General features: G+C 35.4%; 2 protein-coding genes and 1 long non-coding RNA gene across 6 annotated transcripts in view; 2 read left to right on the forward strand and 1 right to left on the reverse strand.

Annotated features, from left to right (window-relative positions):
* Positions 1-274: 274 nt before the first annotated feature.
* On the reverse strand, positions 275-20,026 carry Not10 (CCR4-NOT transcription complex subunit 10). The gene is made up of 13 exons (XM_023170098.2): positions 19,816-20,026; positions 19,604-19,760; positions 19,403-19,544; positions 19,184-19,347; positions 18,974-19,111; positions 7,162-7,268; positions 4,096-4,247; positions 3,281-3,471; positions 2,557-2,669; positions 2,177-2,500; positions 759-922; positions 482-670; positions 275-415 (listed from the first exon to the last, which is right to left on the reverse strand). Exons 1-13 carry the CDS (start codon positions 19,902-19,904, stop codon positions 351-353), a joined length of 1,995 nt encoding a protein of 664 aa, XP_023025866.2. The 5' UTR covers positions 19,905-20,026; the 3' UTR covers positions 275-350.
* Positions 3,465-4,094, forward strand: LOC141485158 (uncharacterized). The gene is made up of 2 exons (XR_012467052.1): positions 3,465-3,721; positions 3,785-4,094. It is a non-coding gene; the product is annotated as an uncharacterized lncRNA (long non-coding RNA).
* Positions 20,027-21,248: 1,222 nt separating the features above from the next.
* mim (missing-in-metastasis) overlaps positions 21,249-26,732 on the forward strand; it is a 190,944-nt gene continuing 185,460 nt past the window's right edge. For 3 of the 4 annotated variants that reach the window (XM_074181284.1, XM_074181286.1, XM_074181287.1), the window contains exon 1: positions 21,250-21,642. In XM_074181284.1, coding sequence (XP_074037385.1) covers positions 21,571-21,642 — 72 coding nt within the window. In that variant the 5' untranslated portion in view covers positions 21,250-21,570. Of the gene's footprint in view, positions 21,643-26,732 lie in introns of all 4 variants that reach the window. The other variant, XM_074181285.1, reaches the window with a different exon arrangement.

A 26,732-nucleotide genomic window follows, 5' to 3' on the forward strand; every position in this document is an offset into this window, starting at 1 on the left:
ATCCATATTTATATCCTCTTGTTACACGGAGTTTTGTCAGTTCGAAATGATTTTTTTGACTTAAATTTTGGTACGAATACTCGATGTTGGAATAATTCTTAGCGATTTACCTTTCTTTTACTTCTTTCTCAACGCACCGGAGATTGTTATATTAGATGATTATACATCATAATTGATGTACAAAAGGGTCGACCTAACAAGTTCGAAGAATTAAATTTTTGCACAGTTTCTATGACAGATTTATTGTTCTCTAAGAGGATAATGAATGAAAAACTAAAAACAAAAATAATTTAATTAATCACATCTTCAACATTAATACAATTATTTATAAACTCGTTGACATTGATTTGTCATCCACTTATCCTCTGTTGCTGATGGTACTGCCTCAATAGATTTTTTGCAACATCGGTATGTCCTAAAATTAAATAGATATGTAAGAATAAATAGGAGTTAAAATCTATTAAATAAAAAATAATCTCACCAAGCTGAAGTTCTATATAAATGAACAACATGATAATGTGAGTGGGAACTTGGCACGTTGCACTTTTTTGTTGCCAGATTTGCCTGAGCATAGTAGCCGCCTGATCTAGTTGACCCCGTATTGTTTTCGCCACTGCTATGTTGTACTGCATCACTGCTTGGGCACTTTGAAGGGTATTGGGAAACCATTCTGCAAAACAATACAGTTTGGGGTTGGATAGGATCGTTTTATTTCAAACTGTCCATTTGTTCAAGAGGGATCTTGAATTTTGACTTACTTGCCGGTGGGTTAGTTTTCAATGTAATATTTTCAGGTTTCTCTTTGTCTTCTGGAAGTTCGAAGGATATATCTTTAATACTTTCAGGATTGAGGTGTTCCAAGGCTTCTGATATTTTATCAAGTAGTACCAGAGATTCAGCGGCGTACAAATGTGCCAACAGTCTGAAATGTAGGTTATAATTAAAATTCATCGCCGAATGTCAAAATTAATAATGAATCTCCACTTGTGCCTTAAAGAGACGTGTGGGACATAAGGTGGTTGACATTGCGGGATAGATAAGCCAAACCTCGTTTGTAAGGTTTGGCTTATCTATACCGCATCAATTCGGTACATTTATTGACTGGTTGGTTATACATTCCTTTTAATTTTTTCGGAATGTTACTCATCTCAGATTTTTTGAGAATTCGTTCACGGAAATTCATATCTTCAGAAAGCGATTTACAAATGATGTTCGGTGATCCGCACCGAGTAAAACGTGGGATTTATGCGTGCGAAATTGCAACTCTGCCATAACAAGGAAAGGCAGGAATTGATTTGGCTGACCAATTAGCCATACTTCTCTCCTGTATTAAAATCGGTAAGATGGTATATACTGTCTGCCTAAGATAAGAAGGGCCAGCATGGGAAATCGGAAACCGTGAGAGATACAAAGCCACTTAAATAAGGAAAAAAATTGACAGTTTAAGAGCTTATTTGAATGACATTAGATAATATGTACTTGTCGAACTCGATCTTTGGGCTAGCCTTTAGCCATTTTAGAGATACACTTTCAATTGGAAATAGGAGAAAGTCAACCAAAGCTATGTTTGGCGAAGATGAAGGCTGGGAAATGGTTATAGTATTTTTAGCTTTATCTTGGTGCAAAAGCCAATAATTGATTTTCTACATATCCAGGCATTTTTTCTAGATTGTCTGAAGCAAACCATTAGCGACTTTAATCTCGAAATTACGACTTATATTACGATTTTATATTCAAAATTAAATTTTGAACTCGAATTTCGAGTTCAAAGTTGACTCTATATTCCAAGAATAAAGTCGCAATTTCGAGATTGAGGTCCTAATTCCGAAATTAATGTCGTAATGTTGAAATTGAAGTCGTAATTTCGAAATTGAAGTCGTAATTTCGAGTTAAAAGTCATAATTTCGAGTTAAAAGTCGTAATTTCGAGTTAAAAGTCGTAATTTCTAGATTTACAGTTGTAATTTCTAAGAAACAAACATTAAAAAAATGTTGTCCTTCTGCGCTTCCGTAACCACACGAACACAGACATTCAATTTATCTAAAAATTAAGCTCCCTTCTTGTACACCGGCGGTTCAGGTAGTGCCACCAACTGTAAAGGATGTTTGCCTTTATGATTCTTAAAAATTCTATGCAACATTTAACATCTGTAATATACTCTTGTAATATAACTTACTTATGAATGCTCGATATCCTCGGTTGTTCCAAAAGTTCCTTGGCATGCTCCAACGACATAATGTAATCCCCAAGACATAACGAAACGTAGGCACTTGTTACTAATATGCTGTTCCTCAACACAGCGATACCGTCCAGCGAAAGAGGATTCGAGGGAGACAAACTAGGGCTAGGAGGGGGCGCCGGTGGGGTGACCCCAGGAATCAAAAACAAAGGAACTGGAGGAGTAGCGGTGTCCGAGGGAATGAGGAGAGTGGCGTTCCTCAAACAGAGTAAAGCGAACTCTAAAGAAGGCACTGGGACGGCGTAAGATTGGCTCTCAGTGCTGAAAATTTGTTTGGGGTGATTGTTGTTTTTTATTGCTGACTGAGAAATTCTTACCTGTACTTCTTGTCTTTTGATAAATTAGATACCAAAATAATCTTTTGTTTCTCTTTGCTCCCCACAACTTCGGCAATCAGATTCTTTTGTTTCTCGAAATCAATTTCATTTGTCTGAAATATAACAATGTTCCCGTAAACCACTGGATAAAAAAAAATTGCATAGTCTAAGAAATTTAAGAAAAACAAAAAAGTTCAGTCTGAATAAAACACCGGACTGATGAAATGTTATGGTGTTTGATATAATTTTAAAGAGATACTTTTATTGTTCTAGAAAACAAATATCCTGTTTTTGAGCTATGTTAAAAAATAAAGTAAATACTAAAACCTTACCTATATAAAGTATGTCATATATACTATAATGAAACGAACAGGTAATAAATGAATTAAAAGTTTCTTTCACAATATATCATATTATACATGGATACTACAATTTATAAAGTGACTTGTCATTGTAAAATCAATTTAAACCTTAATAGGCACTACAAGGTAATATTTTACTATAAACGTGACCAATTACTGTCTTATTTTAATAACATGTATTACTTTTACTTTTACTATTATTAAGTATGCTATTTTCTATGTACCTGACGATTTCTATACGTCTTCAATCATGTCAAAAGAAAAATAAAGATTATTATTATTATTAACAATTTCTGTACCTATATGAAATGTACCAATTTATTAATACAAGGTCAATAGGTTCATTCAGGGTTTGAACTCACCTCTTTGTGTACCATTACGCAGCACTCCGCCAACCTCATCCATAACCTTGAATTCCTGTGATATCGTCTCACTGCAACAATGAGACATTCGAATGCTTGAGTTGGTCGTCCAGCATGTAACAGAGCGATTCCAAGGTTGTACATCAATTCATGATATTTCGAGCTTCCTAAAGTATATAAAGGTTTCTCATCTGAAATAACAAGAAAGGATATATTTCATCTAGATCTAGAAACACTCCTTTTTAAAGATACAAAATAAAATATTAGTAGGTCTATCAATCATAAGAAGACCATCTGGAGAAATGTCTAACATATAATGACTTATTTTTCGGTTATTATTTCCTATTATATAATGTGAAAATTGAGTTTCAGCGCTAGAAGAGTACGGCTACCGGACTGAGTCATGGCCGATGGGAGAAATCGTATCTGCGTGAAGTTTGGGTCGGTGTATGACAAAGAAAGTATTATGAAAAAATAAATAAAAAATTTTGTTTGTAATTTTAGGTAGTACGGATTAAGGGGTAAACAATAAATGGATATTAAGAGTGAGAGGCCCGGTTTTGCCGGGTATGTCTACAGACACGTACGCTTTATCAAAATGTGTAATGACAGATATGTTTAAAGGATTTCTGGGTCGAATAGACCCATTCACTTTGGACCTAATCTAACCCCAAGAGTTATACTCGGATCAGAGCCGCAACTTCGAATCGGATTTATGGAAGGAAACGGTGACGGACTCTCCAAACTCGTGAAATTTGAAAATTCCTGTTATTTTCTGAACATACCTCGAAACCACTATAAAATATTATACTTACTGTCGTCCTTTTTTGAACCACTTTGCGAATTACTGATATCTCCTTTGAGGGCCGTTTGGAAATAATAACAGGCCAAATTCGGTTTTCCCATCGCGTGGTGTAAGACGCCCATGTTGTTGTAAAACATCAGTGTCGAAGACTCACCACAATCGCTAAAATCATTAAACTTGAAAAACACACACACACACATTTGATATTGCTAGAATATAAAAGTATATGAACATGGCATGATTATTAGTTGACGGCAGTTTGGAAAATCAACTTTCATTTGTTATTACTCCAATACAATTCAACATTGATTGTACTGTTTGGCTTGCGTTTCCTCACCCCAAGATATTACGTAGTTGAACAGTAAAGCACCTCTTACAAAGACGCCATCTATGGGATCGACAGAGAACTCAGTATCAAAAATAAACGAGGCTTGCCAAGGCGTTCACTTGCAAAGTCAAGCTTCGACATCAGCGAGATTCGTCTTCTGATGTGTATGGTACTCTGTTGAAATTTTCGGGAACTTTCACGAGAAACTTTCCCGCACACTTCTACCGGAAATCATTGATGTGTATCGGTAAGAGTTTTAGAGTTAGGAATTAGTTTTCTTTATCTCATGAAGACGCCAACTTGCTTGCTGAAACGCGCGTCGATAAGAGTATTCCATTCTGGTGATTGGAAAAAGTGCTTTTTTTTGGATTTATGCTACGTCAGAGGTTCCAGTTTTACCTTTATTAACGGTGTTGATATCTACATTATTTGCATCGTGTCAACGCTTTTTTCCCAGTTTTTTGGCCTTGGCCGGCAGGTTTTTATGCCTGACGTTTCGTCTACTGCTGCGGTTGATATTATCAAAGGCGATGAGGTAACGGTCGAAGTGCTCGAGTAGTTCTCAACGTAGAAACTACAACAGCCACCTTGATTTTGAACAGGTTGGAGCCTGGCTCCCTCACCCTTATGACTGGCGTTTGTCAGAAGGACAAATGGGTCATGATTGAATGGTTGTGGCGGTATGAAAGTCTTCAGACATCAGTACCGCCCTTCACGGTGTACCCCTACCTGGCAGGGGTGAGATGGATGCAAAATTGTTCATCTGTTAACGGGGGACATGAGGGCCTCATTCGACAGAGTCTCGGGGCCTTCTATATTGGGAGGGGTCATCTACAGCACAGTCTATAGCTTCCCTAACTAACGGAACTTCCATGCTGGAATTTGTCTCCGGTTGTATATTATCATATGTGGACGAGGCTTCGTTTCTCTCAATTGGATTTGTGTAAAATTAAGGACAGGTAGCCAGATTTCATTAATGTTCCTTGCCTCTTCCTTTCTGAATTACTATTGGATATTGTGAGTGCCTTCTTTGAGAGCATGTACGGCTACAGCTGATTTGTCGTTTTGTCCGAGGCGACAATTTCTTTTGTGTTCAGAGAGACGGGTACTTATACTTCTTGTGGTTCCAATGTAGACCGACCCGCAGCTACAAGGAATCCGGTGTACCCCAGGAGTTGCTAAAGGCTCTCTGGGGCCCTCATCTGACTTTATACTTTCTCTGATAGTTTTCGCTGGCCTCAATATTGGTTTCACGTCGTGTTTCTCTAAAATTTCCCCAACCCGGTCTGTAACATTTGTACCATAGAGAAGGAAAGCTTTTCCCTCAACGGGCCTAGCTGGGGTTACTTTGTCGTTCTCTCTTCTGGGTCGTATGGCCCACTCGAATTCTACTTCGTTGTACCCATTTTTTAGGTGATTGAATTCCTCACGGAGACTCTCAGGTTCACAGATGTGTTGTACTCTCCCAACCAACGTTTAAGTTACCCCTCTATTTTGTTGTGGCTGGTGGTTAGAGTTTTTATCCATGTACTGTGGGTGTTAGTTTCCAGACCCAAAATTCCATATTCAACGTCTGTTCACAAAAACATCCAAGAAGGCTATTTTTTTTGGTCCTTTGGGAGCTGTCTGACTTGTCCATTTAGTCCAAGTCTCCAGAAAACACTGCCAGCCTCTTGGGCTTATTGCGTTAATTCTCCCATCTTCTCAAGACACCCATTCCATCAGTCTCGTTCCCTGTACTAGTTTGAACAGGTTCCGTGTTGGATGTTCCGTCATATTCTTCTGGACGTAATTCTGTACGTCCATATATTGCCTGCCTCCTGTGATTCAGTGTCTCACATTCGCATAAGATGTGTAGAGCTGTTTCTATCCCTTCGTTGCATAATCTGCAGCTGAGGTCTCCGTTGTACAGCCGATCCCTACTACATTGAAGTAGTTCTTCGGTTCTTTTCTCGGATGGTTCCCGAATGAAGGTTCTACTGTGTTTGTTGCCAGGTACTTTTGTCCAGTACTCTGTGTGCTTCTTATTGGTCCATGTCCTAATATGGTTTCGTACCAATGATTTTGGTACCCCCAGAGCTGGTTTTTAGGACCTATATATGATGTTGATGATCCGCTTCTAGCGCATTCATCAGCTTTATCATTACCTGTGATTCCTGAATGCCCTGGCACCCAGTACAAAGTTAATTAGTTCCTGTTTGCAAGTTCATTCAGTTCTTCATGGCATTCCCAGACCAGTTTTGATGTCACCTTCGGGTTTGTTAGGCTATAGTACATTGGGTTGGATTGACAAAGTTTAGGCATAATAAAAGATCGTTTGGCCTCTCTTCACCACCTTGCCATACCATAAACGTGTCATCAATATAACGTAGCCAACAATATGGTTCCATAGCCGCTTGCTCTAAGGTCCGTTGTTCGAAATTTTCCGTGAGTAATGAAAATGTTCGCCACCACCGGACTTGATGTACTGCTCATTACGGTACCATCCCACTTCGACTGTTACCTCTTCCCCTTCGATAATGTATACCGCAGTAGTAGACGCAACGGTAGACATAAAAACCTAGAGACCACGGCTATAAAAACCGGAAAATAGCTTTGACATAGTTTTCTTAGGCCGTGGAAGTTAACATTCTATTTATTTACCGTGTGTTGTAGAAAATGATGACTGGTGTTCTGGATTATAAAGACCTTCCAGATAAACTCGTAAAATAATCAAAAGAAACTTCACGAAATCTCGTATAACCTTACCTGTAACATAAACATTCGCTTGGTATTGACGTCAAAATTTTCACGGCATCCATATAGTTCCCTTTCAGATATTCGGTATTGGCTGCAAGGAACATTGCGTCAATATTCTGAAACAATTGTACATCAATAATTTAAACCAAGACAAGTAAAAACATTGGCTTTCACGGTCTAAGTCATGATTAGAGAAAACAAAAATCCGGGCTAGTAGGCCGTGATTGAATGGGACTTGCAATACCAAACGTTTCGTATGCTGCTGCGGCAGACATCATCGGTGGTATGTGCGTTGACTGCGAGGACGAATGTTTTAGCAACGACTGACTGACGGCTAATATTACTTGCCGAGGTGTTTCGGGCTATCTTTTTCATTTCTGATTGTATATTTCTCGGAAAATTCTATTGGAAATATTGAAATTTTACAATATCGATTAAAGCGTCTTGGCAATAATTGAACTATATATACTATATGTGAGAGAAGTCAATATGTGATTTAAGATAACAAAACATCGAGTATGACCCAGATTCCTCACGGGGTACAAGGATCAGTATAATTGTCAATTATCCCCTGAAAAAATAACGCTAGCCGCCTCTGGCCTTCATCAATCGACTGTGACTTGGCCAGGGTTGCGCTCAACTCTACCTGTGCTTCTCGATCGTTCTAGGTGTCGCGTCGATTCGAGAATATTCCTATCGGCTTCCGAAGACTTCCATTGGCATATATAAACACTATCAACAGACGAATGGGTTAGTCAAGTTGAAAGTGCAGTACGAAGTGAGCTAATAAGGCGATAATCATTTGAGAAATAGTCTGAAGTTCAGTTGAAGTTTTTGTGTTGTATTGTAAGTGTAGTAGTGACAGACATTTGGCGTCGGAAGTGCACCTTCAATAAGTCTACTAAGCTCTACTGAGTGTGAGAATTCAAGTTCCATCCGAGAGTCAGCTGGAGTTTGGGGCTGAAGTCGAATGGTTCGTAAGACTCGCCTATCCAGAAACACCCCGATAACTTCACCCACTGGATTGGTGTCCATAGTTTCATCGAAGGGGTTCGTGACACGGAGCTGCAGCAGTCGCTGGGAATGACACAACATGAAAAATTGAATGAAGCCATCATTTATGCCCTAGAATTCGAAGCTACAAAAATGGTTTGTGCCAACAACGATAAGTTCTAGTGAAGGCCGCCAAGAACAGATCGATTCATGGCAGGTCTAGAGGAATTCTTTAAGAAATATTTGATGAATGGAACTGTACCCAGGGCAAGAGGGCGGCCCAAATGCTATAACTGCGGCAGAGAAGGACACTTAAAGCGGGACTATCGATCACGTTTGGGATCCGAGGAGAGAGATTGGGGTTCGGGACCACCCCAACCCCAAAAGTTAGAGGTTCAGAAAAAATAAATTCAGACAATGTTAGGGGGGTACATTGGCTGCTACATCCCAAGCCACTAGATATTCAATTTCCACTATAGGACGCAACAGTAACATATTGTTGTAAATCATGCCCGAAAGAAAATAGCGCTGGCCGCCACTGGTAAGAGCGCGCGAATGTACGATGATTCCCGCCACTCTAGAAGCAGCGAGAATAATGCTACCGAATTTTGGTGAAATTTCTACGCCATTCGATTACAATATTCAAAGGATATCGACACAGTCAAGTGGACGTTACAGTGCGGTACGCGAAGTGACTTAGTGAGGCGATAGACCTTCAAATAATAGTTGAAGTTTTAGTTGAAGTGTTTTTCATATTTAAAGTGAAATAAAGTTAAGTTTGATTATTCAGTGTAGTCTATTATTGGTCAACCCACGGGTAAAAATGTAACAATATTAATTGTCGATTGAATTCTGAATAATCGTCGATTCTAGAGCGACGAGGTCGTTAATGAGAGCCAACAAAAGCAGTTTGAAGAAGTTATCAGTAATACCCGTTCTGAAAGCAGCCACTGGAGATAAACGATCTTGTGTACAGAATACAACTGTCATCCAGAAGCAAGCCTAAATTTTTCGAATTTACATCTATTCTGTGTTGTTGTTTGCATGTTATGCGTTGAATTTTTTTTCCCGATTAATAATGTATATAAATTCCTTCTATGCTTGAAAATTCAACAAAACACAATCAATATTTTTCCTCATTTCCTCGCTAGTGACGCTAGTTGCAGTTATCAATGAATTCAGATTTAAAGGAGAGTCCAAAAAAGCTATAATGAGGGCTTTATCTACAAATCCTCTACAAATCCAATACAAATTTTGGGATTATTATCGCTCTCGCTGAAGAAATGCATATAATATGAAAAGTCAGAAATACCGGAAAAAAGTGTCCCCCTTTATTGAAAAATTTAAGAAATCCCCACGTTTTTCTGTAATGTTGATCGGATAACGTTTCATTTTCATTTAGAAAGCCTGTATAATATTAGACTCAATATATTTTCAAGCGGTCGGCCCGATCTATTTGCCAAGATTTCCTTGAACAAGTTCATTACTGAAAAATTGATTGATCAATAACAATGTCGTTAATATAACATCATTATATAAATGAATTATATATACTTTAGAGTAATGACTATAATGACAAATAGCCGTACATCAAATCATGGTGACATTTACTCAATACAAACGTTATGCATTAACGTAATTCTCGGTTTTATCAACGACACGTTCATTGAACATGGGGTTCTCGAATGATTTCTACAATTCCTTCAAATTTATACTAGCGCTGAGTAGAGTATCGGCCACATTTTCTATAAGGAAAACCGGAGTCGAAAAACGGAAATACGATTGGATTCGCAACCTCGCCACGGTAGTCGTATATTTTGCTATCGAAACTTTTTGCTTCAAAGTTGTAGGACAGTACAAGGATGATGAAATTGTGCTGGTCACAACGTCTAAGGTTATGATGGCAGGGTCTTCTGTAACGTACTTAGCGTCCCTGATGATGAGCGGGGTAATATTACGAAACAGCCACATTCGATTGATACGTGGTCTGGAACAACTGCAAGGAGAATTAGAAGAATTACACGGCAATAAAGGCCACCCCAAACTGAATTTATTTATGAAAGTCAATGCTGCAGCGCAGGGTATCTTCACTGCCGCAGTTATTTTCGTTCCATTCGCACGTCTTCCGAAAGAAGCTCGTTTTTTCGACAGAATACTAGTCCTGATTGGTTTGTACTATCCGTTAATACTATGTGCTATTTTTACCCTCCAAGTAACATCCTACATCTCCTTCATCAAACTAGGATTACGCCTGATGAACAAGGAAATTGAATGTATGGCTCACTACAGTTTGGACATGCCAAATTTCGAGGGAACGAGTAAAAAACCCACCAATACCATAATGGTGTTGAACAAGTTTTGTGAGGTACATCATCACCTAATTGGTCTGATCGAATCAATTAACGAAGCTTTCAGTATAGACTTTCTGGCGTTGAATTTTTATGCTTTTTGTCAGCTGGTGGTAGGAACGTACTACATTTTCTGTTGGGAGCTGTTGGGATGGAGAAATGTTTCAAATAGTGCTTTCAAGGCATTCTGGTTAGCCACGAATCTAACAATCATATGCCATTTGTGCCATGACACAGTGTTCGAGGTAAGACCTAGATATAATAATAATATAGGAGTTTGCATCCCAAATCATCCGTTCCACGGTTGTACTTCCCCCGACAACAGGGAGGCCATGGAATTTTGAGTTTGGAGTGTTTACATGACAGAATGGTACTGGATACAGCCTGTAAAGTCGTCAAAAGTTCGGATCCCCTTCTCTGCATGGTCCGTGACCATGAGAGAGCAGAAATTGGAGCATTTCTCGTTAGGGCAGCAGCCCGAGCAGCTGATAAACTGGGCATAGTTTGCGACAATGAACGAGGTGACCACAACTCTGTCACCGAGTTGGAACCCGTTCAGCAAAAAGCTCAGCTAAAAGCCGCAGAGATCACTTCTGCGGAAACACAAAGATAGGCCAATGCATGGGGTCTTCTTCAATAACATTGGAGATCTTGGCTTATCAAAGCGCCTGATGTTCGCTCTTCTCAGGTCGAATGGGCTGAAGTCGAAAACTGAGATGTTCATCATGGCTTGCCAGGATGGTGTCTTCAACACCTTAGTCTACCGCAGGTAGACACAAGGTGCAGGGCCTGCCGCGAGGCGCCCGAGACCCTAATGCACTTGTTATCAGCATGTCCAGCATATGCGGTCTTGGCCTATATCTATCGACATAAAGCGACCCTAAGAGTGCTATATTACCATCCACGGTACTCTTATGGTATTGACGAGACACCGGTGTTGTGCTACGCTCCGGGGGATATTGAATCCGTTCCCCACCCTCAGGCTCATACAAGCTAATAAGCCTGATGTAGTCCTTCTCGACCACCAGAGCAAGAAGATATTTATCGTGGAGTGTTCAGCTCCTGGCGAGACGAATATCGTCCGAAAAGAGGAGGCAGGAATCTTAGCCGTAAAGACGCAGAAGGCTGTCAATCTTGGCTCACTGCGCTTGCTCGGGCACATGATTCTCGGACCCACTGATCACTTACCCGACGGTGTGGGGAGTGGTCAAATTAGTTTGCACATCAACAGTGTGATATTGTAAATAAAAAGAGAAAAACGTCAATACATTCAAGTAGAGGAATGATATAAAAAATGTATATACATGTGAAATAACTAGAATTATTAAATATCTCTAGATGTGTATAGGACCATCACATCCACGTCACAATTATTACAAATAATATGAAGTATAAATATAAAATATTATAAAGTTACTAATTCTACGTGTGTATAAATAAAAAAGGTGTATATTAAACAAACCGAACACTTCACATGGAAATAAACTTACGGCTGAAACTCCTCAACAGTGTAGCAGTTTTTTGACAATGAGAGTTGCTCAACTTTTCTTAACTTGAAACTTTAATGTGGTCGGGAAGTTTGTTATACAGTTTGCATCCTTGATATTCAAAACTTTTTTGGTAGAGAGCAGTTCGATGTTGACTGGGTAGAAGTAAGTGGCCATTTCGTGTCAAATGGGTATGTGATGATGGTCTGTTGGCAGCCAATTTGTTTTTAATGTGGTATACATATGTGCATGCCTCAAGTATGTATATTCCTGCAACTGTTGTTATTTTCAAATTCTGAAATGCTCCCTTACAGGACTCCCTAAATCCTAACTTAGCAATGATCCTTACTGCATACTTCTGTATCATGAACACTCGATCCACAGAGGAGCTTGTGCCCTAGTTCAGTATGCCATACCTGAGCTGAGAATTAAAATTCGCATTGTTGTTGTGGGATCCAATTGTAATTAGTATTCTGGTATAGACTCACCTCATGGTGTTGTCGTCTTACCATGAATTGTAAGATACTAGTTTTTGTTTTATTCATTTTCAAGTTGTTTTTTTCACACCAAGTGATAACTCTACTGAGAGTGATTTCAGCTATATTTATAACAGTGTTCAGGTCATCTATACAGGGTGTAACTAAATAAGTGTAAAATATTTAAGGAGGTGATTCCTCATCGAAAAAAAGATAGGATCTTTCATATAAAGAAATTTCATTGGAGCATCCCTTGTTAAGATACAGTCCCTTAAAGGGGGTACATAAAATTTGTATGACAATTTTTTTCACAAGCACTAAAAAAGTTACAATATTGAAATTAACCTGACGTTTTGTACTAACAAAAAGACACTTAGTCAGAAATTTATTTGGTTTACCCCATGGTTGTAAGGGGTGGAAAACGAAACCCCTAAAATGTATTTCCAATGTAATTTTTTGTCTTATTATTTGTTTACCATTTGAAAATGTATTTCCGATAGCCTGTTTCATTCTAAACAAAAAATGTCTCTTGGGTTTCTTGCCTAAAATAAACCAGTTCGCAGCAAAAAATTATTTTAAGAACAACTACAGAGATACATCGTCATAAATGCGAAAATACGAAACTAATCTATCTAGTAGGTCGCTATTAGCGATAGTGACAATTAAATTGGTATGACGCTGTCAGTTTGTGAATTTTCGAAATTGAATTGATACTAATTGTGTGTTGTTGTTCTGTTCTTAATTTGTTACTTTAATAATTCACTTGTTATTAAAATGGCATACACAAATGAGGAAATGACTGATATGCATTACGTTTACGGTCTGTCGCAGGGGAATGGGTTAGAAGCTTCTAGAAGATATGCTGAAATGTATCCTCAACAGCAGCATTCTTCACATAGAATATTTGCTCGACTTCATCAACGATTACGAGAATATGGTTCGTTCGACAAAAGAACGCAGGATTGTGGTCGCCATCGAGAAGTACGAACACCACAGCTTGAGGAAACAGTACTTAATTTGATTGAAGAACAACCTACTACCAGTACTAGAAAGATTGCTTTCCAGCTGAATGTTGATCATATGACGGTATTTCGAATTTTAAAGGAACAACTCTTATACCCTTACCATCTGCAACGAGTAAAGGCACCGCGAGACTTTCCAAACCGTCTTGAATTTTGCAATTGGATGCTGGAAATGATTAGAAGAAATTGTGACTTTCTGAAGACGATAGAATTCACAGACGAATGTAGTTTTTCTCGGGACAAGATTATTAATTTTCATAATTACCACATATGGGCTGATGAAAACCCTCACGCTATTGTCGAAACTAACCATCAAGAACAGTTTTCTCTCAACATGTGGCTCGGAGTTATTGGGGATGATTTAATTGGTTCTCATTTTCTACCTCCTTGATTAAATGGTGAGGCATACTTTCAATTTTTAAGAGAAGTGCATCTTGTACTGCTGGAGGAAGTTTCTTTGGGCGTCAGAAGGGATATGTTTTTTATGCATGATGGGGCTCCCGCCCATTTTAGTCAAGTAGCACGTCAGCATTCAACTGAAACATATGCAAATCAGTGGATAGGTCGAGGAGGACCACAGAACTGTCCCGCTCGATCCCCGGATCTCAATCCTCCCGATTTCTCTATTTGGGGCCATTTACAGCATTTGGTTTATCGTACTCCTGTTCGCGATGTAGAGGACTTAAGAAACCGCATCATCGATGCGTGCAGGGTAATCAGAGAGACTCCAGGAATATTTGAGCGAATACGTGGCTCAATGCGCCGACGTCTAGACGCATGCGTAATGTCTGAAGGTAGACATATTAAACATTTACTATGATTTCTACATGTTGTGTGTTTTGTTATTAATAAATTAGTTTTGTTTATTACCCTTTAATCGTTTAATGCAGGTACAAACTACAAAATAACAATAAATCCAGTTCGCATTTATGACGATGTATCTCTGTAGTTGTTCGTAAAATAATTTTTTGCTGCGAACTGGTTTATTTTGAGCAAAAAACCCAAGAGATATTTTTTGTTTAGAATGAAACAGGCTATCGGAAATATATTTTTAAATGGTAAACAAATAATAAGACAAAAAGTTACATTGGAAATAAATTTTAGGGGTTACGTTTTCCACCCCTTACAACCATGGGGTAAACCAAATAAATTACTGGCTAAGTGTGTTTTTGGTAGTACAAAACGTCAGGTTAATTTCAATATTCTAATTTTTTCAGTGCTTGTGAAAAAAATTCTTATACAAATTTTATGTACCCCCTTTAAGGGGCTGTATCTTAACAAGTGATGCTCCAATGAAGTTTCTTTATATGAAAGATCCTATCTTTTTTTCGATGAGGAATCACCTCCTTAAATGTTTTACACTTATTCAGTTACACCCTGTATATACAAATAAATGTATGGAGAGGAATATCGATGGTCTAAACTCTAATTTCTTATTTCTAGAAGTATGACTATCGTTCATTTACCGAAAAATCACGTGCTTTTTTTCATTTCGAGGAAATACAAGTGTTGTGACGCTCTAACGCAAGAATGTCCATGAAGTCTAGAAATATCTCTCCCGGTAAATTTTGAATATAAATGAGGTCTTTGTTTCTTTAATTGAAACACCAGCGACCTGACCTTCCCAGATGAAGGTACGAATTTCAGGAATTATTTTGTTTCAGGCAAACAGGACAGGAATTCTGTTGTACGATATAGACACAGATGACCCGGAACTGGAAAATTTGATAGATTTATTCACACTACAAATTGCCAACGAAAAGGTGGAGTTCAATGCAGCCGGATTTTTTTCGATAAATTACAAACTCCTATTCGCGGTAAGTTCAATTTTCGAACGATAGTGTATTAAAATTACATTTCTCCAGTGCACCATGAATATTTAATGATTTTTGCCTACATGGTTGCCCAAAATATTCAAGATATTTTTGTTTTACTTGTTCGTTCAGTGTTTTTGAATTTGTTTCTTGAATGATAATATTAATATCATCTTTTAAGTTGAATAGGAAAACTTTTTACAAGAGATTATTTTTTTTTCTATTTCTCCATCATAAAAAGTGCTCCGTCTTGTAATGTTATCCAAAAAGGTGCTGTTGAGGTGATAAGTGTCTTGTTCCGAAACTTCGAAGTCCACCACACACTTCAATGTGATATTTCCACAGAAGACCGCAACATGTGTTTCGCTATATAGCGTCTTCGTGACGTCGTGACTTCGCTGTTTTATGAACTTTCAAGTGGAAATCTCACATTAAAGTGTGTTTTTTGAAAAACAAATGTTATGATATGAATCGATCAAATTGAATTTGTACACATTGCTTTATTTTTAGCTGAAATTCAAATTAAAGTTCACTGATGATTCAATTGAAGAGTTATTTTATGTTTATTTACATTTATTATCGTATTATCTGAATTAGCCTCAATGTGACAAAGTAGGCATTAATATTATTTTGAAAATAAATAACCACTTCTGAAGACTTTCACTTCAGTACCTTAGAAGGCCTGTTTCAGCAAATAATAGCCTATTAGGAAACACTTTTTTGTGTTATTCTCCAAGCATGAGTTTTTATAATTATAGGATAATTTTTAACGATTTTCAATTCAACTTTGCCTTGTTCAAATGCGAATTTTTGATATCGGTTAAAAATTTATAACCATCGCGTAGTTTTAAAGAGCTAATTATTTTATGCATAAAAGAACCATTCATTAGGAACATGTTATAAAAACATAACAATATAAACCCTTCTGAAAAAATAAGTATTCAAACTGATACGTCCAAAAATTCTCATAGAAAAACTAGAAAATTTCATAATTCTAAAACTACAATTTAGCGGTGATTTTGATAGGCCTTGAGAGCCCCTATCTAAAAAAATTGGACGTCACAATTTGGGCCACCCCGTATATTGATGAAGACCAAAAAAATAATATCTTCTAAAAATACTTTTCTTTCAACAAATGTGCACCTTTCTGGTATTGTGTGTTGTTATAACGGTTAATTATAATTATACTTGTTTCAGATATTTGGAGGAGTTACTACCTATATCATAATCTTAATGCAACTCTCTTATGATAAAACATAATTTAGTATTAAATGCATGATCCTTCAATCTAAGCCAGAAGAAAATATGAGGATTCATGAGTTGAAAGTAACATTCAATTAAACCAAATAGTATTGTACTCACATTCTAAATAACAGAATTGTCCAAATAGATGTAAACTTGTAAGACAGATTTTTTGTTGAAATAAAGTAATTTTTCAAGTATTCATTCTTAATTTTGAATTTTATAATTTTAACTATGCTCATTTCAACTTAAAACAGCTGTTAATCAGATTTGAAAAGAAAACATGCTTTTAAATTACCAAAATAATGATTAATGTTTTTATAATACTTTATATGATCACAAGCTTATTTGCAAATTTGCTTATTTGCAAATTCCCTCAAAAACCAATTTCAGAAAGTGCTGATTGATAACAACTCACTAAACTACGTAACTTTAAAATATGGGGTACTGCAAGGACCATTTCTAGGCCTTATACTGTTTGAACTTTGGAAATCATCAGTAATGTAAGATTCACCTTCAATCAGAAAATTGATAATTCATACAAAGTAATGAGTAAATAACTTGACACATTCTTGAAAAATGCTTCTTCTGTTTTTCCCATTTCAGATTCCTGTTTCATGAAAAATATATATTTTTTATTATTCTGACTCCTAACCAACCTAATTGCTTAGTACAAAAACTAATTTAGGAAATTTCAAAGTTCACTTTTACTATTTATAATGAAATAAGAATAAATAACAATTCATAAAGCTGTTCATAAATTAAAAACAATAATCTATTAGGTTCCAAAACTAGTAGACTTAAAAAATTCCAATTACCTTTGAAGATCTCAGTGGATGATCTGTGATTTATTTCAGTAACCTGTTCAGTCTCCATCAATAGTTGAATTCTGTTTTTTCTTTGTTACAAAATATATTTATATATAAGTACATATTTTTCTCATTCTCAATAGTTCTGAAGAATATTGGCAGAAATACATTTTAGGTAAGAAGAACAAAGTTTTAATATCGTTTGAACAGCTGTAAAAACAAATGTATCTGATAATATTATTATTATATTATAATATTGTTATTAAACGTTACGTTAATAGCTTTATTATATTGTACATTTCAAGGTATATCTTATGTTTTCATAGATTGTCAAGTTATGATAACCTTTCCAAAAACTGTCAAATTTTGGCGTTTTTCGTAAGCGTAGAAAACATCCATAATATACACAATTCATGTATATTTGTGATGTTACTGTGTATATTCATAATGGCAATTGAGATGGCTATACATGAACTTGTTTTCAATTACAAGACTTTCTTCATCAGGGTACAAAACATATATTCATTGAATTGAATTTCCTGCCTTTTTTAGGTTTTCCTTGACCAATTCGTACTTTTTTCAGTACCTGTATCTGATAGTTTGATGATTCAAAAAGTAAATCTATGAAAACAAAACTTAACATAGTTAATTCAAGGCTACCATCAGCCCCATAGATTTATTGGCCTCAGTTGTGAATTTGACTTAGTAGATCACAAACTATTACTGATGAAAATAGAAAAATTGGGGATACGAGATAAACCACATGATTGGGCAGAATCATATCGTTCAAATCGTTCTCAAACCATTGTTCTGGATAATGAACGGTCAAATTGAATAAAAGAATATGCAGATGAAAAAAAATTTATACTAACACATAATCCGAAAAACTAATTGAGAAATGTAATAAAGCATCTATCAAGAAAATGGGCTAACATTAGAAGCAAAAAAACGTTATATATATACAGTTTGTCACTGATAAAATGAAAATAATGAATTTGATGCTAGAATGACATGTTGGATACAGTTGAAAAACATTTCATGCTTTAAGCAAAACTTCAAAAATAATTCAGAATCCGCCGTTTTTAAAATCAACAAGTTTTTAAATTTTAGATGCAATGTATATTTAATGTACTAGTTAGCGTAACTTTTAACAATTTTTATTTTATAGCGCAAGTCTGTATGCATTTTATAAAAGTAAGTTTTTAGTATTCCAAACCACAATTCCTCTGACTAGTCTGATACATTTATGTAATGTCAATTATGTACATTTCCTGATGCATGAATTCTATTCTATTTACCAGTAAAAATATGAATATGAAAGATTGAAATTGAAATATGTATATATGATAAATATGTATGCAATAATTTCTATACAAATCAAACTAAATAATCTCACTGAAACAACCTTTAGCAGATGCTGTTTCGAAAACTCAAAAATATAACAAATCATAGAATAAAATGTAAATGATGAAATGTTATACAGGGTGTATCTTAAATGATGTCATTAATTTCAGGTGGTAATTACTTGCTATATTTTATGAAAAAAGTTCATATGAACATGGTTCCCTATTCAAATTATTTCAGCACACTACAGTAAATTTTATTCAAAAGAGTTGAAAAAATCACTTACCGATTTATCTTTGAGCAACACCTGAACTTCTTTGGAGGAAATACTTAATGAATGATTCATCAAATAGCATCTGATCTTGTATTTCAATAGTTTTTTTTCAAATTCTTCAGGCAAAGGTTTTGGAGGGGGAAGTGTTATCTAGAATTGAACAGAATAACTATTGAAGAAGCCATTTTTTACAGATCTTTCCCAGTATATAGAAAACATTACCTTTCTCTCCTTTCCATTTTTATCCAAACCTTTTAGAGGAATGGAACCTCCATAGATCAAGTTATTCTCCAAATAACTTATGAGGGTTAAAGCTTTGTCAGGTTGTCGAAGGCTGAGTTGTATTTCTATAGCTAAGAGACTGACCTGCTTTGCCAGAGATTCGTCTGGAATAAAGACATGAAATAGCAAATAAGAAGAAATAGGTGTTGAATAAATTACCCATCGGCTCGATGAACTTATATACCCTATCCATAATTCTTTGGGCGGCTGTATATTGTCTCTGGTGATAGAGTATTACAGCTTGGTTGTATTGTATAATGCAGTGGTCAATATCATCCAATTTGTCAACTTTTACTTGAAACTGAAAAAAACAGAATTTACTAATCTATTTTAAATAAAAAAAGCATTTTCTAAAATTACCTGATTACAAATTGAGGTGAGAGACTTCTGTAATTGCTCCGTTTTCTTCAGGTCGCTCTTACAATACTCGACAATTGCTTTATTGTGTACAACTTTCAAATCGTTGCTCCTGCTTTCCAACTTGTTCAGCAGTTGTAAGCAGACACTATAGTTTTTTCTGTGAATCAAATTTCAGAATAGTAATAAGCAACATAAGAGATCAAGAAACTCACTTCTTAAATTCCTCTAGAGCATTTTGTGCGATTTCCTTTTCTTGGTCAGACACAATTTCTGGTCCTTTTTCTTGTTCCTTCTCAGCCATTTTAAGTTTCTAGTTAATGGTCCTCAATATAATAAATAACTTATCAAACAACGTTCTTTAGCGATGTTTTGGAACTTTTGAGTGAGGTTAGTTGGACAGATTTGACAGAGAGATTGTAAAAATAATTTACGTTCGAATATTAGCACAGCACACTTTTATTATTTCAATAATAAATAGGGAATTTTGTACTCTATACATCGATGCAGTTCATTTATTTACAAATTATAATTTGTTGCCTCTTTTCAGCTAATATGATGTCGATTTTTGACCAATTTTTCTTTACGAATTCAAAATGAGACTAAGCGGTGCCGAAACAGCCGTATAAATTACCCAAGCTTTTGACAATGATAGAGTTTAATGAACGCATTTGTTCGACGTTGGTTTGCGAAATGACGTTCCAGAGATTTCAGTCTCGAAGATAGGCCCCGAAGTGGTCAACCCACGTTTAAAACCTTTCAGAAACGTTGAAAAGCTCGAAAAGTGGTTGCTCTACGATTTTAACTATCGACAGAAAATGTCACATTTCGAGGTCTGTACTTCTTTGTTTTTGCACAACTAAAATGATCCGTTTTTTGGTCGGACGTGTGGTGCAAAGTGAATTCGTCTACGACAACAGGAGACGTTCAGGATAGTGGTAGGACCCACGTCATATTCATGTCTCTAATGACAAGTGAAAACCTGCGTATATGTGAATGTATTTGAAATAAAAATTTATCATTTACAATACATTCTTGTAATATGAACAAATACAATATGAACAAAATACAGGTTATTTCAAATCAAAAGCTTTTTCAAATGCATAGAATGTGAAATAATCACTCTTCACTATATCAGAAAACACTATATTATGAGAGTTATTTAATTGTATGGCGTTCCTGTTTTCAAGTCAAGTCATAAGTATATTGTTTCAAGTATGTTCGTTCTTGGATATATTGAAAATGAATTTATTCTGAATTGCAAAACTTCCAGGCTTAGTATATACTAGTCCTAATTGCTGCACAAAAATGCCAGACTTAACATAGAGATAGCACGAATGAAAAAAAATTGACCATCCGTTCGACGTGTATAATTCCGTCGTCTTTCAGGACAGACGAATTTGAATTACAATATAAAGATAAAAGTCTGTAATACTTTGAATTATATGATGAAACTTGAAAAAGTTAAGTTTTTACAGTGTTCATTAAATTATTGTCGAACTTAAAGATGAGTGCGTTCTGTGGTACTTTGTCTCTTCAAAATAATGACAAACTCTGAGTTACAAACAAGTCACAGCATAATGTTTCATATTCTGATAAGAGATGGCGCGAAAATCTACACTGTCAATCCATTTAACGCTTAAAGGGGGTGGGGATCATTAGAAAGAAAACAGTGGAAAGGACGTCGTAATGGTGGTCGCGGGTGTATTTTGCAGTAAAAATAATGGTGTTAAATGGTTTATTATTGCCTAATTCTATAATTAATGAGATAGATAACATAGACAAAGAAGTGTATTAACGCTGCGTTAAATTAAATCTTGGTGATAGTCGACTGTTTTAAAACTAGTGAGAATTTTTATTTGTAATGACTTCCAAGAAGGCCAGACTGTGCGGTGGCTGTAAACATTAGAACTTACATTCTAATGTTGGATCATAAACTTTGTAAGCAGTGATATCGTGCGTTTTAAATTATGGAAAGTACAATGGAACGCGAATCTGGAGCATTAGGAGGACTTTTCCAACAGATTATTCAGGATATGAAGGTAAGAAAATTGTGAATATTTGTTGCAAATGTACCATGGAAATTACTGTTATTCTGTCCTGAATTCTAGTAAATCGTACATTTATCATGTAATTGACCTTTAACTAGCAATTTGCAGTTTCAATTTAAAAATGCATTTTATCTAATTAATTAATTGTTATATATTTTCTGATTGATTAAATTCAACATCTAGTTATGGGTATCTACAATTTTTACTATTCAGATTGGATTGTAACATCGTTCATTTGTTGAAACATTTATACCAATGATTATCACACATCTTATGTAAAAATGTTGCAATCTTAATGGAAGCCTATGGCTATAATTATTCTATCGAATTTTAACCCAATTCATGTAAGTGGCTTACGAATGCTAAATATGTAACCTGATTGTCAAATTATAAAACTTTTATTCTTACTCCATTGGTTAATTCTGAATTCAGTGTAATAATCAACTTTTCCAGCAGCTAAGAGTTCTTTAAGCATACCAATTTGTTTGTATCATCTGTGTATGTGTATATTTATATAATGAAACTGGTGAAAACAGTGTGAACAATCTATGAAAACAGCTGTTTTGATCATTAAAAGTGTGGATCATTCACAAATGTTTCTTTTGAAGAAAAAATATTTAACAAAACTTCATAAAAAGTATTTAAATATTGGAAAAATCCCAACATAAATGAAAGGGTTAGTAGGTTTTTTTTTTTAATTTCTATTGATAAGTAGAACCAAATTTGTACAATTTCACTGACAAATCGAAAGTTTTTGGCATTTTTGTGACATAAATCATATAATTGATATAATATAATTGATGCTTTGCTCAAATACTCCAAGAGAAACTAGGTATAACCACCACAGTGATTTTTTCTGAAATTCTTATTTGTCTTACTATTTTTCCCGAATGGTCAATCAAGTCCCAATATCGTTTCAGTATCATTGGAGTTACTTAGGTTTATATTGCTCTAATTGGTTCTCATATTCCCAGCAATATATTTCTTATCATAAATTTATTGGTTCCTGATCATGAATAATGATTGCACGAAGATAAACACAGAGTTTATCTCTCAGCTGGGTTTTTACGCTAACTACAATTGGATTTCATTTGAACTGATGTACATAGACTAGGAGAATTATTTGTAAATCTGATATAAACAAAAATTTCATCACAATTCCATTTCAGAACTGAATGTAAAAGAATATTTATTTTGATAGCAAAGTGAATTATGAATACCCTTGAAAACAACTCCTTTCAGAATGTTGAGTAATATTGATTTTATTTTATATGTGATGTCATTTTCTCTTAAGATTCCAGAGCCTTCAGACATTTCTCATTTCAGCAAAGTATATGATTAGGATTATTCTATTTTCAACAATCCAGCATCAGATCTCAAACAAGGCATCAATACATAAAGGTGTCATTAGAAGGGGGCAATATATGATGTATTCAGTAGGTAGTATCCATTCTTAAGCCTTCACTTCTGCACAAAAAATCACTGGTGGTTTTGCAAACCCCCAAATCTCAGTTTGAATACCAAAATATCTTATATGTTCTTTTGTCAAATACAACTCTGACATGATTTTTTGATAATTGATAATACTTTTTTGGTGTCAACGTCATCAACTACTTTGGTTGTTAGCTTCGTGTTCTGGGTAGGCAATGTTAATAACTCCCCGAGCCACCCAGGGGCATCATGGTTATTAGCTGTTCGTCAGCCATGTAACGTTGCAGAATCATCACAGATTCAACTAGATAAATTATTTCGAGAAAAATATCTGGTCGCAAATTCACCGTTTGATTTTAATTTGAAGTACATAAAATACTGGTTAGTTCTTTTTATTTGTTGTATATAGACACTTCAAATATTCCTGTGAAATAGATTATTTATTTATTTATTAAGTAGGCAAGTCTACTTACTTACAAGATTACTCAAGTCGAGAATTTTTTGGTCACATACTTAGATACTGGAAACAAAAACTATTGAATACAGATCTCATTGTGTAGGAATATTTGTTGGGTAACAGGATCAATTTTTTCTTAAAAAAACAATTGTATTCTTACCGACGTTTCGAATTTAATTAAAATCAGGACTCTGTAACAGTTTTTTCGTATTAATAATATTACTATTTTAAAAACCATCAGACATATCAGATATATATTTAAAAAATACAAAACATTACAACCAGGGCCGTCGCCATGGAGGGGATGGGGGGAGCCTCCCCCTGCTTTTTCTACTTGGGGAAAAGTTGGGAAATTTTGGGTCATGAAGATAGAAAAAAATAATAGTGAAAAATTGAACAAAAATAAAAAAAATAAAAATGAGAGAAAAGAAAAGGAGAGGTAATAAGAAAATGGAAAGAACCAGGAGAAGGTTGGGATTTCCCAACATGCATAACTTGAAGAGAATTCTGAGCTGTTTGAAATCTTCAAAAAAGTTTAATTTCTCCCAAGTAAGAAAACAGTCCTGAACAGTCCACGAATTTTGAAGTGACAATTTTACAAAATTCCCAACTTTTCGCTGTTTTTTAGACTTGGAAATGTTAGGAAATTTCGGGCCGTGAAGATAGAAAAAATAATAGTAGAATACAATAAGCACAATATTATTCAAGTGTTGTTTCCTTTCATTTGTATTGAATATTCCTATACATGGTGGAAGACCAAGGACCTTGGTCCAAAGTAGAATAATTTCCATTATTATTTTTATAATCACGGGCATAAGCATTCAGCCAATCTTTGGATAGCTAAGTAAGAAAATTAATATATTATAGTAGTAACTATTCCCTCGGCTTTCATTTCTTCGATAGTTGGGAAATTTTGCTGGTGGGGTTGGGAAAATTTGGATTCCCTTCCCCCCTGGCTTTTCTTTTCGCTACGGCCCTGATTGCAACAACAAATAGTTGGATGATCAAAATCAAAAATGTGTCCATATTCTTTTTCATGTGCAAGGAGAGCTGTGGGGTTTTTTATATTAAGTTTCTTAAGAGTCTCTCATGTGTTCTGAAACTCGTATTTATGATACCGTTCGGTTTGACCAATATAGCATTTGTGACAGCTTCCACAGTTCAATTTGTACACAATATTGAATTGCATTACGTGTGGTGTTTTTGTTTCGGAAAAAAATGCTTTCCAACTGTATTTTCATTTGAAAAAGCCACTTTTATTTCCTCGATACTGAGTAGCATTCCAAGTTTAACAGATAAATTTTCTACAAATGGATTTTGTGATATTTGGGTTTCACACCTGTATTTTGGAAAGAGGAACTTCTTTCTTCAATTATTTTCCTGATAAGCGTTCTGGGAAAATTATTTTTTACTTGGTAATTCTCAATTAATTGGAGATTTTTGTTATGGAATTCGAATTTTATTTCAAAATGTAATTTCTTATTATGTATGTATCGATTTAATCTTATTCGGACTTGGTTTGATTTCTGTTAAGCATTTCAATACACAGGATGCTTTTTCCTTGATTGAGGCTTCATCTACTGGATGAAAATTATACTATTCCACGGTAGTTAAAATATATTCTATCTTAGACGAAGGATTCATGTATGTGGTGGAACAATGATGAAGTAACTCTAGTTCTGGGCATACTGATATCTTGTATCTGCAAGAGTTTTCTCTACGAGAAATCTTACACAAATGTCTGCCGGATATAATTGAATGTCCTTCGTGGTATTAGTCGGGGAAGTAGTTGTTTTCTGGCAGGCAGAGCCTACTGTGCAGAAACGGAGGGAGAGGTGGATGTTTCGAATTTTATTTCATATTTTTCTAATTTTGTGTGAATACACAAAATGCCATCAGAAATAACTCTGAAGGATCTTCACAGGCTGCTGATTAACCTAAATACCAAATCAGATAAAACACAGGACACGCTGTCTGAAATAAAAGCTGATCTGATAGGAGCTAACAATAGAATAACATCCCTTGAAGTAGAAAACGCTAAACTGAAAGAGGAAATCATTCAATTGGATAACAAACTTCGTAGAAATAATCTTATTGTATTTGGATTTGACTCCTTTAATCGCGACGATTGTCTTAACTATTTGAAAGGTATTCTGGAAATTGATTTGTGCTTGAAAGATTTCAACAATATCTTTTTTTTCACTGGTGATACAAATAAGAAGAAAATACTTAAACTTGAGCTAGTATCGTACATGAAAAAAATCGAAATTCAAAGAAACCTGTATAAACTCAAAGGAAAAAATATTTATGTTGTTGACGATTTGAGTCCTGAACAACAGACTGTGAATAAAGCTTTACGCCAATATTTGAATGAAGCCAAAAATAACGGAATCAAAGCTACCATAAGGCGAAATCATTTGATATTGAACAACTCGAAATTCAGCTTAGGAGAATTGATCCAGGATCCATCCGTATTGAAGAACCAGGAACCGTTATCAAACGCACCGCCAGCTGAAACAACTTCTAAGAAACCGTTGAGGGAAAATCCACCCCGAAATGCAAAAGGACTGTAATTTTCTTTTTTTTTTTGGATTCATTAACCTTCATTATACATATATATTTGTAAGTTCATCATCCGCTTGTTCTTATTTCAATTTTTTTTTTCCTATATCTTACCTTCTTCGTCAGCTATTTATCCTGTTCGGGCAATGCGTAATTTAAAAGTATGTCACATAAATACTAGATCCATACAAAATGGATTCCTAGACTTCAAAGATAAAGTTCATAATATTTACGACATCATCACCGTCTCGGAAACTTGGCTAAATGAAAATATATCAAATCATTATGTCCATTTGGAAGGCTATCAACTTTTTCGTAAGGATAGATTAGTAGGTAGAGGGGGTGGTGTTGCTATATATATAAAAAACTCACTCAAAGCTAGCAGCATTGATTATAGCTCTTCAGATGCACTTGAACAGGTGTGGATAACCTTCACTATTCATAAAGTAAAATATGCCGTAGCCTCTATGTACAGACCCCCCAATGTACCCCTTCCAAGTTTTTTAACGGGTTTTGAAGATAGTTTATCCTCAGTATGTCCGAAATTTGAAAATGTGATCTGTGCTGGAGATATGAATATTGATTTCTCAGACTCTGCAAGTAGATCTTGCATTCAACAGAGTGAGATCAT

Source organism: Leptinotarsa decemlineata, unplaced genomic scaffold, assembly GCF_025532065.1.
Source record: "Leptinotarsa decemlineata unplaced genomic scaffold, Ldec_3_MD MMD2_tig00026307_RagTag_RagTag, whole genome shotgun sequence".
Taxonomy (NCBI): Eukaryota; Metazoa; Arthropoda; class Insecta; order Coleoptera; family Chrysomelidae; genus Leptinotarsa; species Leptinotarsa decemlineata.

What these genes read in the sequence shown, in the direction of transcription:
- Not10 (XM_023170098.2), bottom strand. Translation starts at nt 19,904, where the DNA reads ATGGCTGAGAAGGAACAAGAAAAAGGACCAGAAATTGTGTCTGACCAA. An exon ending in TCACCTCAATTTGTAATCAG is followed by an intron (nt 19,545 to 19,603) that starts GTAATTTTAGAA and finishes TGTTTTTTTCAG; the next exon opens with TTTCAAGTAAAAGTTGACAA. An exon ending in TGTTGCTCAAAGATAAATCG is followed by an intron (nt 7,269 to 18,973) that starts GTAAGTGATTTT and finishes CAATTGTTTCAG; the next exon opens with AATATTGACGCAATGTTCCT.